The sequence below is a fragment of the Loxodonta africana genome, chromosome 2, assembly GCF_030014295.1.
Source record: "Loxodonta africana isolate mLoxAfr1 chromosome 2, mLoxAfr1.hap2, whole genome shotgun sequence".
Taxonomy (NCBI): Eukaryota; Metazoa; Chordata; class Mammalia; order Proboscidea; family Elephantidae; genus Loxodonta; species Loxodonta africana.
The window spans coordinates 78006734-78021214 of NC_087343.1; the positions used below are offsets into that span (position 1 = coordinate 78006734).

General features: G+C 39.6%; 1 protein-coding gene across 1 annotated transcript in view; it reads left to right on the plus strand.

Annotated features, from left to right (window-relative positions):
• ARHGEF28 (Rho guanine nucleotide exchange factor 28) overlaps window positions 1-12708 on the plus strand; it is a 242855-nt gene extending 230147 nt beyond the window's left edge. The window contains exon 34 of the mRNA XM_023545541.2: window positions 12024-12708. Within this exon, the coding sequence (XP_023401309.2) occupies window positions 12024-12187 (164 nt within the window). The 3' untranslated portion in view covers window positions 12188-12708. The remainder of the gene's footprint in view (window positions 1-12023) is intronic.
• The last annotated feature ends 1773 nt before the right edge of the window (window positions 12709-14481 follow it).

A 14481-nucleotide genomic window follows, 5' to 3' on the forward strand; every position in this document is an offset into this window, starting at 1 on the left:
CTTGAGTTTAATACAACGGCGTGTAATAATGAACGCATGCACTGTTTTGTGATACTCATGAAAACATTGCCTGGCTTCAGCAGCTCTTTTGTTCTATCTAAACTGCTTTTAAGAACTATTTAATGTTTTTTACAATACCGTGTTATACCTACACACATACACACACACACACACACACACACGCAGTTTGTCTCTTTTTAGTACAGTACCGTATGTAGTTACTTTTATTATTGCTGTATTATTACTATTGTTATTATGTTTAAGATGTTTTAGTGTATTTGGAAGTGTTTCTTAAGTGTTTTATATGCACGGACAGGTAAAATATATGCTATATGCTAAGACAAACATTTAACTAACTGACACTAAAAAGAACCATATGTACCTATTCTGTCCTGGAAACCCTGGTGGTGTAGTGGTTAAGAGCTACAGCTGCTAACTGAAAGGTGGTAATTTGAATTCGCCAGGTGCTCCTTGGAAACCCTATGGGGAAGTTTACTCTGTCCTATGGAATCGACTCAATGGCAACAGGTTTGCTTGTTTGTTTGTTTTTGGTACCTGTTCTCACGTACAATTCAACTTAAAGACAGACTTAGGAACGGATCTTATTCATAACCCGAGGAATGCCTGTATTCTTTTATTTGATAGAGCATATCTCCAGGGCCTTCTTAAGCAAAGATGTAATGGAAATAAATTTTTTGAATTAGTTGAAATTTTTTTTCATTCCATTTATTTATTTGATTTGCTACTTTTACACTTGGTTTATAATTTGTCTGGGTTCAAGACTCTAGATTAAAAATTATTTTCCCTTGGAATTCTGAAGGATTTGATTCTTCCACTTTCTAGGATTATTGCTGAGAAATCTGAGGCCATTCTGATTCCTAATCATTTGCTTGTGACCTGTTTTTACTCTCTGGAAGCTTTTAGGATTTCTTTTTTTATTCCCTCTTGTGTGAACCTCATGAATATACGCCTTAGTGTGTTTTTTTTTTTTTTTTTGTTGAAGTCGTTTTTATGGTTATTCATTAGGTTCTTTCCATCTGGAGACTCATTTACTTTAATTTTGGCAAATTTTCTTTTTTTTTCTCTTCCTCCTTTTTTTGGAATAATTGCTTTAGTTTTATCTTATTTGAACTCTTTTAGTTGGAAATTGAAACTCGTGGATGAATTCTCTGATTTTTCTATCCTTTTTTTAATTTCTGTTTCTCTATATTTTTATTCTACTATCTGGGAGATTTTCTTATCCTTAAGGAGCCCCTTCCTAAGGAGCCCTGGTGGTGCAGTGGTTAAACACTCAGCTGTGAATCAAAATGTTGGTAGTTTGTGGTTTTATCTCCGTGTGTATTTTAGGCTCCCTCTTTCATATTCCACAGTACACCTACCATTTTGGTTGGGTATGAGAATTGAATTAAATAAGATGTATGTACAAAGCAAGTAGACCAGTGCCTGATACTCAAAAGTTATGTTGTTTTTTAATTGTAAAGGCTTTCCACAGCCTTGCTATTTATATTTTAGGATCTCCTTGAAGTACCGCAAAAATAATTATAGACACTGAACCTTTGGGGAGAATACTGTTTAAGTATAAAAAGTTAGTGTTGTAAGAAACCTGAAAAATCTTTCAGATTAAGAATTTTTGCACTTTAATCTGTTTAGAAGTAACCAAGTGATATGTTACAAATAATTGGGCAACTACTAAAGTTTGTAAACCACTAAAATTTGGTATATATAATATAAATTACAGAAAATTGAAATTGCCCTTGTAATAACAATTGTCTCCCTCACTTGCATTCTGACGTATTTCCTGTGGAGAGAAGGACTAGGAGTTACTGCGCTAGCCCAGGAATTGCTAAGAATCTGTAGCCTATATTATCTGTGTAACAGTCCTGAAATTGGGTCAGGCAATGGGGGTGTGCTCTGCATGTGGATATCATCCTGAGTGTTGTGGGGGCGAAAGGTTGAGGACTCCTATCTGGTTCAAGTGCTGAAGTTTACAAATGAGAAAACAGGAGTTCTAGGTGTGATGGTTATTGCCCAAGGCTGAACAACTTTAGTAGCTTAGCAGGAGAATTCCTGTAATGCAATTCTACCTTGACTACATTTTCAAATGGATTCGGCCAAGAAGACAAGGATCAGACTAAATGAAATTTCAAGGCACTTTCTAAACATTAGAATTCCAAACTGATCATGCCTCATGCCTCTAATTAGAGTAGATAGAATTTTTGAATTGAAACCAAAACCAAGCCCACTGCTGTTGAGTCGATTCCGACTCATAGTGACCCCACAGGGTTTCCAAGGCTGTAAATCTTTACGGAAGCAGACTGCCACATCTTTCTCTTGCGGAGTGGCTGGTGGGTTTGAGCCACCAACTTTTGCTTAGCAGCCTAGCGCTTTAACAACTGTGCCACCAGGCTCCATCTAATTTTTGAATTACGCATTCACTCATTCATTCATTCATTCACTTATTTGACAATATGTATTGACACCTAGTATTATTATGACCTGAAATGTATTTTGATGCTATTGGACTAGAAGTACTACTTTTATTTCCTATTTCTTAAATATTACTTTTTAGCTTTAAATAAACTCAGACTTAAAAGATGAAAGAATAGGAATCTAAATACCAAAAGAACCTTATCAATTAATTGCTATGGACAAATGAACCCAGAGTATAAAACAAGATGTTTTCTGAACTACATTTCACCTGGGAGCTGTTATTAGACATTGAGTCAAGGGCAAAGACTATACCTGCACCTATATCTTTTTTTATGGATAGCTGTAAACTCAAATGAACCTTATCAATTTTATGGCATAGAGTCATACAATCTGTGGATCTTCCTAAATAGATAATAAACCCATACACAGCACTTGCCAACAACTTGTCATACAGTTGCATTAAATTGATCCAAATGCACTTGGCATCCGGAGTAGGTCTCTAATTTATTGCTACAAGGTCTCATTTACATCAGAAATATAGAAGTTACATTGTTGGAATAACACAGAACCCTTTACAATCTTAGAGTCTAAATATGCAGAAGGCTATGAACGTAAAAAATTTATTATGAAAATTTTCAAACATATACAAAAGTAGAGAGAATTGTTTAATGAACCCCACGTACCCATCCCCCGCTTAATAATTACCAGCCCACAGCCAATCATGTTTCATCAATGCCCCTCTTTCTTTCCTCTCATATTGGATTACCTTGATGCAGATCCAGGACATCCTATTATTTCCTCCAAAAATAAATCTTTTTTTAAAAGATAAGTACTCTTGGAAAAAAAAGCAATATCATTATTATGGCTATAAAAATTAACATTTGTTACTTAAAATCATACTGTTAGTACTTAAATTTCTCTGTCTCATATAGTTTTTCCCAGTTGGTTTGTTTGCATTGGGATCCAAATAATTCCATAAATTGGATTTGGTTGGTATATCTCTTAAGTCTCTTTTAATCTGAAGTTCTCCTCCTTCTCTCTCTCTTTCTCTTTTTTAATCTTACAATTTATTTGTTGAAAAGACCAGGTAATTTTTTTACTGAAGAATTCCCACATTCTGGATTTTGCTGATTGCATCCCATGGTGTTACTTAACATATTTTTCTACCCCTATATCTGCTGTAAGGGGCCCTGGTGGTTCAGTGATTAAGACCTCGGCTGCTAACCAAAAGGCTGGCAGTTCGTATCCACCAGCCGCCCCTTGGAAACCTTATGGGGCAGGTCTACTCTGTCCTGTAGAGTTGCTCTGAGTTGGAATCGACTAGGCAGCAATGGGTTTGGGTTTGGTTTATCTCTTGTAAAGTATATTTCCTGAGGTGGAAATAGTTGTTTGATTAAAAGCAGGCTCTATTTTTAGATGTGGAAAAAACTTCATAGACCATGTTGTATATTTCCTATTGCAGCCCTTCATGAGTCATGCAAAGTCTGGTTGTCTCTTTTTGTGATGTTAAAATTGAACTGTGGATTCAGACCTTATCAGCTTAATTCATCCATCACAGAGTTCCCCATCAACTTTTTTCCTAATGGTTTTAACAGCTATTGATGATTATTGCCTGGGGCCATTATTTCTATAAGGTTACAAAATCATCCTAGTCTCATCACCAGCTCTTTGGTTATTCTTAGGTAAAAGGTTAGGAGCTTATGAATTTGGAAAATCTCACCTATTTCCAGCTCCCCTCTCCTTCCCCATGCTTTATTCTGGCACGTCAGCCATTTATTGTCTCTTTCTTATTCTATAAGTAGATTCTAATTCTTTACTGCAGTATTTCTCAAAGTGTGTGACCTTGAAGTTAAACTGTGAGAAAAGGCTCCCTGATTAAATGAGTGTGGGGGTGCTGCGTACTGAGTTTCCCTCTCTCAGCTTTATAATGCATGAGAGCATATTAAAGTTTCCAGGAGTCTGTCAATCAAAAAACTTGATTAACACAACATTTCGTCAATTTTTTTTGACCACCGTATTTTTACCCTAATATCTATTAGTATCCTCGCTAGACAAACAAACTTTGAAGTGCTTCTCAAGGAAGAGGGAAAGGTGGAAACACTCGTCCCTTCCTCCCGTGAGGCTTGCTGATGCTGCTGTTACCACTTCTTAGTGGTGATCCTTGGGAGAGCAAAGCAAAGTTGAGGCCGCAGAGAGGACTGATGTATCATGTAACATTTTTTTGATTGCTTCAATTGCTGTGTTTCTTGTCAGCGTTATTTACATAGCCAGCATACGTTTTTCCAAATACATTAATTACTGAGAAGAAAATTAATAAAATCCAACTCTCACAGTCAAAGCTTAAAAAAAAATGATAATGCAGTTTGCTTTCTTGAATTATAAATTTATACTTGTACCTCTCTCCCTCACGCACTCACCCCAGAGCACACACTCCAGTTATTTTATTTCAGGTGTAGTACTGGTACATGAGGGACAGAAATGGAAGTCATCACACTAATGTAGATTCTTTGCTTCAGATATCAACTCTGGGATGGTTTTCATGCTAGAGGCTCATATCCTGTTTGTGACTCACTGTGGAAAATTGAGTTGAGCAAAATTAGAGACAGAGACCAATTTTCCTTTGCTCTGAAGGCACCTCAAGCTCTGCACAATAAATGTTTTCTATTAGAAAGAAAACATTGTACATTAGTGCTCCTAAGAAAAGGTAGAGATTGCCAGTAATGCCATCAGGAAACGATTTTTTAAATGTTTCAGAGTGTAAGCATGAATTGATCATCAAATAGAGAATACAACTTAATTTGCAGAGTTGGAACAATAATGATGAAATCTTTTTTTTTTTTCTCTTTTTGAGGTAAAGTTACTCAAGCAGAGTGAGAATTTTGATTTTAAGAACATGCACAAGGAATACAGTAATAAGTACAAGTCAGATGCTTGATTAAAATAAACAAGTCTAGAGCCAAGGACCAGAAGATACAAAGTTCTGTTCTGTGACCTTTGTTGGCAGGGGTGCAATAGGATAAGACAGGGAGAGGGTGGAACAATGTGTCATTAATGAGCTCAACTTTAGACTAAACATACTTTTTGTAGCTCCAGGCTTCTGAGTGCCTGGCCGTCAAGTATACTGTTGAGCTAAATTCAAACCTTGACAGTTGATGTTTATGATGAAAGTGATGCTGGTTGGTTCTGCGCTTTTATATTTAAACAAAACTTTCATTTAAAAATGATCTTGATTTAAAATGCTTTTCTCTTCAGAAAAAGACGACATTAATTAAATACTTTGAGATGATAGACAACCCTTTTCTACTTGTCACAAACCTGTTCTTTCTGACAAGTTACTCTTAAGTTAGCTGCTCCCAGGAGGTGAACACAAGTGCAGATTTTGACTGTGAACATTATCTCTCATCAGTTTTCCAAATACTAACCTTTGAGGATTGTGTGTGGGCTCACCTCAAATATGTGTTGTTGGGAAGATTGAAGATGGAGGGGTGGGACAAGTGTCTGGTGATTGCCCTAAACACATTGTTTTAAATACAATATAAGGTAATGAGTTTGATTGTACTTCTTAAGTATAAAGTAGTTGAAAATTGCATCTGTTTGTTGCACCTCTAGAATATTGTTTGGTGAGTCACTGAGCCAAAATACAGATGCAAACGTTCTCATACAGTGAAAGATGTTTAAAAGCCCTTACTGGCGTCCTACTTCCGAAAAAGTCGACCGTTGAAAACCCTATGGAGCAATGGAGCAATGGAGCAATGGAGCACAGTTCCACCCTGACATACCTGGGGCGTCCATGAGTTGGAGTTGATTCAATGGCCAGAGGTGGTGGAATAATGATTTTAGTCTAATCCTCCAGGAAGTAAAGCCCGGAAAGGTGAAGGGACCTGCCCAAGGCTGTTTTACCTTGTGCTTTAAAAGATTTCACTTTGCTTCCCAGTTTAGGAGGTACTTTATTGGTGTTGAATTTGGCACTTGGTTACATTTTATACATTGAGGATATAGTCTGGTCTTGAAAATAACCAATTATCCAGTTGGCCCAAGAGAATGATAATGATAGTGAGCCGATGGAGGGAAGATTGATTTTATGTTCGGCCAAGTGCCGGCTTTTCTGGATCTGATTTATATCATTGTATGTCATCGTGGAGCGCACGTTCTCTTCACTGCTAGTTAGAAATTTCAATGGTGGCACACAAGAAAAGTATGAGAATGTTAAACCAAAATGTCAATCAGTAGGCTGCAGCTAAGTGCTAAAAATAAGGAAACTTAGGGAATTGTTTCTGGCTCTCAGAGATGTGTGCAATGCATGACCCTTGGTAGCACAGATATTTCCTGTCCCACATACCTACAAGAGAGAGTGCCAGCCAAATTGTAGACACCTATAATTTTTTTAAAGCTTCATTAGAAGCCTGACTTAGATACCACCCACCAAAAAACCAAACCCACTGCTGTGGAGTCAATTCTGAGTCATAGTGACCCTATAGGACAGACTAGAGCTGTCCCAAAAGGCTTCAAAGGAGCACCTAGCAGATTTGAACTGCCAACCTTTTGGTTAGCAGCTGTAGCTCTTAACCACTATGCCACCAGGGTTTCCTTAGACACCACAGTGTCCCTATAATATAAGAAAGGAGATTACTTGTGGGGTCTGATGTTTTAGTGTATGAATAAAAGCTCAGTTATGTAGTAGAAAAAACTCTGAACCAAGGTTCTACTTCTTCACTTGGCTTAGCCACAATTTTAATCCTTTTTGAATTTCACCTTCTTTGTCTTTTTTTTTTTTAAGGTTAATATTTAGTGTCCAGGGATCAACTTATTTCTTTTATGTCAAGTTAGAAAGTTGTGCTGAGACACTTGGTTGAAAGGTTCCTGGTAGTTTGAAGTTTTGTCTTACTACAATAGTATTTGGTTTTTAGTTAACTCAATTATGATTGTATTAATATTTCTTTGCTTATTAAAAAATGAGACATTCTATTTGTATGTCCATCAATTTATAGGCATTTTATTACAAATGAAATTGGGTGGTTAATTTTACTCCCCAGGAATTCTGCTTTCTGAATCAGTGAAGTTTTATTTTAACCAATGTTTTTTCAGTTTAGAGTTCTGTATGAAGATCATGCTCTCTAGAGTAAAAAGTGTGGAAAAAGGTGGCTGGCCTTGAGAAATATACAATTGCTGTGCTGGAGTCCTTTCAGGGTTGAAATGGAGTAATAAAATCAGAAGTCACAGAACAGTTCCTGATTTCAAAGACAGACTGTCTAACCTTGTCTACATAGTTCAGGTGGAAACCAAGAAGTAACATGGAGAAGGAAATTGAGTTCCCGTCCAGGTGATATACAACCAAAACAACACCCACTTTGTACATCTGGAATTACAATGTGGGCAGTTCACCTCAGGGTCCAGCAAGCTCTCACCTAGAAATGTTTTTCTCCTGTATTTCTATTCTAATGTGAGAAAGCCCTGATTAAATTTCTACACCCAGTGCACACACAGAAAATTAGTTCCCCTACTCCCTGCATTCATTCATGGTTCTCTATCTTCTTGAACTAGAGCCTGTAATTTAATTTAAAAATAATTATTTCTGATATATATTTGGTTCTTTGGCTCTTTTTTTTGAAAAAACGTCTTTTAAAGACATTAAGGGGACTTCCCAGGTACCTAGATTCACCAGTGTTTTGAACACTTTGCTACATGTTTCACTCCCCAGAGGAATGAAACTTAGGTAGTTTAAAGGCTTCCAGTGTGCCTAGCCTTGTCACATTTAACAGCAGTCACCTCCAAGCTGCCTTATGCAATGGATAATTTTTCATTTTCAGTGTAGCATTTCTTGGACCCTGACTGGACCTTCTGCTGCCTAGGAGGTGACACCTGGTGGCTTAGGCAAACTGTTCGCCAATCCATCAGTATCTGGTAGATACAGGCTTTTGAGTTTTTGTTTGTTTGTTTAAATTATATAATGATAACGGTCAGTAGGTAAACTGAGAATTTTTTTTAGAGGTGAGATGGTACAGTGGGATGGATAGCTTTTTATATGGCCTTTCTCACAATGGTACTGTTAACTCCAACCAAATGACTGGGTAGGACTATGGAAATGAGGTGTTTGTGGCCCACCAAAGGGATGGGATAGCTTGCTAATAATGCAAATAAAGTGCATGGCATGCTGTGGGGCTGGGGCCATGCAAATAAGGTGCATGGAACCCAAATGACGGGATTGGTCAGTTTTGCCATTCTGCTGGCCTTAAAATGAACCATTCCAGAGGCAGGGAGAGGGGACCTCACTACCACCAAGAAAGAAGAGCTAGGAGTAGAGTGCATCCTTTGGACCCAGGATCCCTGTGCTGAGAGCCTCCTACACCCAAACAACAGAGAGAGTGGGTGCTGTAACCCTGGAGATGGTGAGAGGCAGTGAGAAGCAGTGGCAGGGAAATGGCAGCAGCAGAGGCAGCAGAACCAGACTAGCAGGAGATGGCACAGTGGGCTTTCCAGCTCACAGAGCAAGAAAACTGAGCACCTTCGGGCAGGAGGCTTGCTGGTGGAGTGGGGTGCCTCTGGGCACTTGGTGGAGCTAGGCTTCTAGACCTATCGACCTAGAGAGCTGAGCTCCCTTGGGCCAAAGTTTACTGTCAGAGTGGGGTGCCTCTGAGCTCTTATTAACGGAGCTAAAGAGCTCTGTAACACTTGCCCACGCAGGGCAGACGCTGGGCTGAGAGGCCAAAGGGCTGAGGGCCAGAAAGAGGCCTGCCTGCAGGCATGGCTGAGAAGAGACTGTCCTGATTAAAGAATCATATCCTGAGTCATTTCTGATCCTGAATTGTAACCTGTTACTTCCTGAATAAACGCCATCATCATAAATATGGTCTGTGAGGTCTGTGTGGCCATTACAACAAATTTATCAACCCAACAGGGAGGTAGAGTGTGCTGTGGGAAACAGGTCTCATGTCAGAATTGGTAAAAAGGTTGGAGAGGGGAGGCCTTCGCTTCATAGGAGTCTGCTTTGGGCTGATGCCGATGGCGATTCTGTCTCCCACTCGTGAAGTTAGAGGAGATCAGATTTCCCCACCATGCCATTTTTACAGACGGCTTCATTCATTCAATAACTGGGAAAAGGAATTGAAAGTGTGAAAGTATATTGTGACCACAGACAGGCATACTTTTTCTTCCAATCCAGTAAAATAGGATGGAGAGCATTATTATAGGTTGATATTCAGTCTTTTTAATAGTGGAATCATTGCCTGGGGAGTTTTGCTTTTGCCTGATTATGAGGGAGGTAGCTAATTCTATAACAGTTGGTGTATCAATTTGAGGTACTCAGAATGTCTTTTGGAGGGGGGCAGTAAATGAGTCTCACAGTGTGGTACTTAAGGGATGGTAAGTGTTAAACATCTAAACCAAACCCATAGCTGTCAAGTTGATTCCAGCTCACAGCAACCTTGCAGGACAGAGTAGAACTGTCCCATAGGGTTTCCAAGGCTGTGATCTTTATGGAAACAGACTGCCATATTTTTCGCCCGTGGAACAGAGCAGCTGGTGTGTTCCAACTACTGACCTTTTGGTTAGCAGCCGAACGCTTGACCACTGCCGACCAGGGCTCCTTTTTAAACATCCAGTGTCTCTTAATTCAGAAAAATTATAAAGTTACTTTCAACTCAACAAGAAATGAGAATCATACAAGAATCTTGATCAGATGAACAGGGAGTCCCAAGTAAAAATGGTCCTCTGAGTTCAAATCTTCCTAGCTGCATGACTTGGGCAAGGAATTTAACTAGCTTGAGCCTCATTTTCCCAGTGTGCAAAGTGTGCGTTACAACATTTTGAAGATTGAAGAGATGATGAACATAAAAGACCTGGGACAGTTTCTGTGTCCAGAGAAGGCACTTGAGAAATAGTTATAGGCATCTTCTGTGGTTATGTTCCCAGTAGTTATTGAGCTCCTCCTGATAGGACCTGGAATCAGGGTCAGTAGAATCTGCACAAATCATCTCAATGCAAATGGATTTTTTTCTTTGTGCCCCATTAGTAATTAAAGGGTCGGGGATAGCCTAAACATTTGAGTTGAGCTGGAGTAGCCTTACCTTCTCACTTCCTCTTTCCCCTATATCCCCACCTCCAGGGTCCTTTAAGCTTCACTGGCCCAGTTCAGCTTTTGGCACTGTTCCTCCAGGTGACCTTTGTCTACTTCTGAGGCCCTGGCTGTAACTGCCTCATTGGCCCCGCCTCCTATTGGAAGAAGTGATGAAATGAGGTGTTGCAAAGGGCACTGCATCACCTTGCCTTCCATTCTAGACAAGCCTTGCTTCCTACCTTCCTAGCAACCAAGGATGCTAGTTAGGAGGGCAAAAGTCACACGAATTTACATCATTAAAATGCCAGCAGTTATGTGCATCCATCTAAATAATAGCGGCTGTGAATAAAACGTGGCAAGGCTATAAGGGCCTCCTGTTAATGAATGAAAAAAGAGCAGATGCAGGCTATACATCCTCCCCACCTGGATTTCCATACATACTCTGCTTTTTGTCCTGACTTCTTGTTGTCATTAGTTGCCTTCATTCAAGTCGGCTGTGCCTCATGGTGACCTTATGTATAACAGAACGAAATGTTGCCCTGTCTTGTGTCATCTCCATGATCGTTGATATGTTTAAGTCCATTGTTGCAGCTATCGTGTCAATCCATCTTCTTGAGGGTTTCTCTTGTTTTCACTAGCCCTCTACTTTTGCCATGACAGAAGCTGGTTATTTGTAATTTTGCCATATGGCCGAGCCTCGGGGAGGGTGGTCAATGGAACAAGTGCAGAGAAAATGGTTTGCAGCTGGTGTCTACCTTTTCTCCACACTAAAACCCACCTTTATTTCCCTTGTAAACCATAATATTAGAGGGTTTACCAGAGAAAGGGAGAATAGACAGTGCCCTGCTGTTGCTAGGCAACCAGAAAAAAACAACCCAAGTCATCACTGATAATGGATGATTTTCCCTAGGAATCTGGCTGTTCCTGCTAAGTAATTCATGCAGTGTTAACAGATTTGCATAATGGTGAGGCTGGAAGCTCTCCATTCTTCAACTCCTTACTCCTTACCTCCTCGCCCACATCAGTAAAGTCCCAGATCCATTATTTAAGTCTTGAGATCAGTTCTTGACTTTGAGATATTCCGAGAGAAGGTGCTAAAAAAAAAAAAAAAAAAAAGGTGCTAGGCAGATGCAAATGGACTTTATTACACAACTAGAGTATATATTGTATTTCTAAGGTCCTAAACCATTTAAAAAAAAATAAATGGATACCCTCTGCTCAGCAGTAACAGTATTTTAACAGTCGGTGGATGCTGACAGGTCTATATTCATTTAATACTTCCCTGGGAGTCTTTTGCAAAGGTAGATTTTAGCCACAGGAGAAGTCTCTGCATACAACCGAGCACATTTGAATGATACTGATTACATTATCAGCTACCAATTTTGTTCCGTTCTCGCTGGGCTCCTCCATTCTCTCAGTGGCTGACTTTATGGCACTGTATTTCCCAGTCTTGGAGGGTACTGACCCTCTAATGATGATGTCACCTGCCTGGTGGGTCCCAAGCTGACTTCCTGTAACCTGTGCTGTATGTTCGTTGCAGATTTGGTCACCTCCCTGACTGAGTTCCCAACCTCCCAAGACTCAACTAGACATCGCCCTCAACCACTGACATTTATAACGGAAGCAAAGCTGAATCTACAGACAGTGACGAGGCAAGATGGAGAGATTGGAGATCCAGCCGAAGAAAATATTGTTTACCTCTAATTGTGTGTTGTTATGTTCCCATACAAAACAAAACACTGGCACTTTTGAGAGAAACTTGTTTTTTTCTTTTCCTGATGTATGTGTAATTGTCTGTGTCCAAATTGTTTTAAGAATGATATTTAATATTTCATGTAAGTTCATAGGTGGAGGGCCATGAATCTAATGATTAAATTATTGAAAGCAGCTCTGTTTGTTTAATCTTTACCTTGTGATACCTAATTTCAGATTCCTGGAGGAGAAATTAACTTGAATAAGTAAAAAGAAGTATTTTAAAAGTTGTTTTGACTCTGGAGCAAAATTCCATATTGCATTTTCTCCTGGATCTTCTGGATTTTGGAAGACCTCCTAAGACCTGGATGAAACAATTTGGATGTAAGGAAGCGATATTGGTAATGGGCCAACTTTCTCAGTCACAGCTGATTATCAGGAATGGCTTCTGGGCTCCCAAAGGCAGAGGAGGCTGGGGGAAAGGGCCATCCAGGCTACTTTTTATGTGCTACTTTCTCTTCAGCACATCAGAAGGGCTACTCCTGGTGGCCGTTCATACCACCGTTCGACCAAGCTGTCCTCAGCACCTGTTCTGACCAGGCAGCCACTGTGCTAGGGACACAATCCCGACACTTTTAAGACCTGAGCTACATGCTTTGCTGCTGCAGGTTCCTGGTTCTGATGCTAGTAGGCTTTCAAGCCACAGTTCAGCATCATCTTTCAACTCAGCCATCAGCAGAGACCCAGGGCACCAGCAAGTCCGTTTTGATTTAAATGCAGAAGTCCACGTGAGCCCTGCACTGGGCCCTGTCCCTGCAGCAACTAGGGAGCATTGACAGCTGCCATTCACTAGAAGAAACTCTTTTCTGCAGGTCTTTAAGGAAAAAAAAACCTCTCTGTGTGTAGCTTGCCTACTGTGTATGCTTTTCCGTAAAGGAAAACTGGCATGTCCTGCCTTCGGAGCAATAAGGGCTTCTGTGTGAGAAAATAAACCAGAAAACTTTTGCATCTTTTTCTTCAGAAATATTTGTATATGTTTTGCTCAGTGTCAATAAATATCTTTTACGTCATTATTTTACGTTGTAATTGTAGTATTAAGTGGAGGGTCATAATAAAATACACATTTCACACACAAACACAATCTCCCCTTGTTGCAAGTGAAAATACTTCAGAAGTATTCAATTTACCCAGAATTGCAACACTGAACAGGGAGAGAGATATGACAGGAAGGGGAAAAAGTTCACCCAGAACCTCATTGCCTATTTTTTCTACTTAAAATTTTAAGTTGTATATCTATATTTATTTTCACTTAGGCAAGTCACATCTTAGTTTTTTTTTTTTTAAAGCTTTTCTTTTTTGGCACTTTTTTCTGAGTCACTTTTTCTGGCCATTTTGGTCATAATCATATTAAAAATTCAGTAAATAATCCTTCCACAAAGTGAATATAACATTAAAAATCTAGTCAATGACTTCACCCCCAAGCATATCTAGCTAGCTGGTTAGCTAGATAGCTAGCTAGCTGCTCTTGGGTCAACTCCAACTCATGTTACCTCATGAAACCTCATGAAACGTTGCCCAGTCCTGCGTCTTCCTCATGATCACTGGCATTTTCAAGTCATTGTTGTGGTTATTGTGCCAATCCATCTCACCAAGGGTCTCCCTCAACCTTGTTGGCCCTCTGCTTCACCAAACATGATGTCCTCCTCCAGCGATTAATCCTTCCTAATAATGTGTCCAAAGCAAGCGAGTCAGACAATGTTCTGTTCTGATCCATAAGATTTTGATTGGCTAATTTGCAGACATAGATCGCCAGGCCTTTCTTCCTAGTCTCAGGCTGTCAGCTCTGCTGAAAACTGCCCCCCATGGGTGACCCTGCTGATATTTGAAATACCAGTGGCATAGCTTCCAGCATCACAGCAATACACAAGCCACCACAGTACAACAGACAGGTGGTGATCCCTAAGCATAACTCCTAAATTATAAGATTCATTTTCCATTCTTAAGAACATCTAGAAAGAAAAACCTTCCTAGTATCCCTTTCTCTCCAATATACTCTATTCCAGAATCCTAGATCCATTGAATGAAAAACACATAGATATTTCAGTCTAAACCCTTGCTCTGATAACTATAAATATCTTCCTTTTTTCCCTAACAGTGGATATAGAGAGAATGAAAATATGTAGAGATGTACAAAATCCCCACGGAGTTCTTTAAAACCGCATGTGCTCAGTTGACTTTCAAGTCCTATAAGCCCAGATCTCAGTGGAGTCCCCCAGGGGAGCCTCTGCATCTTTGAAGACATAGGC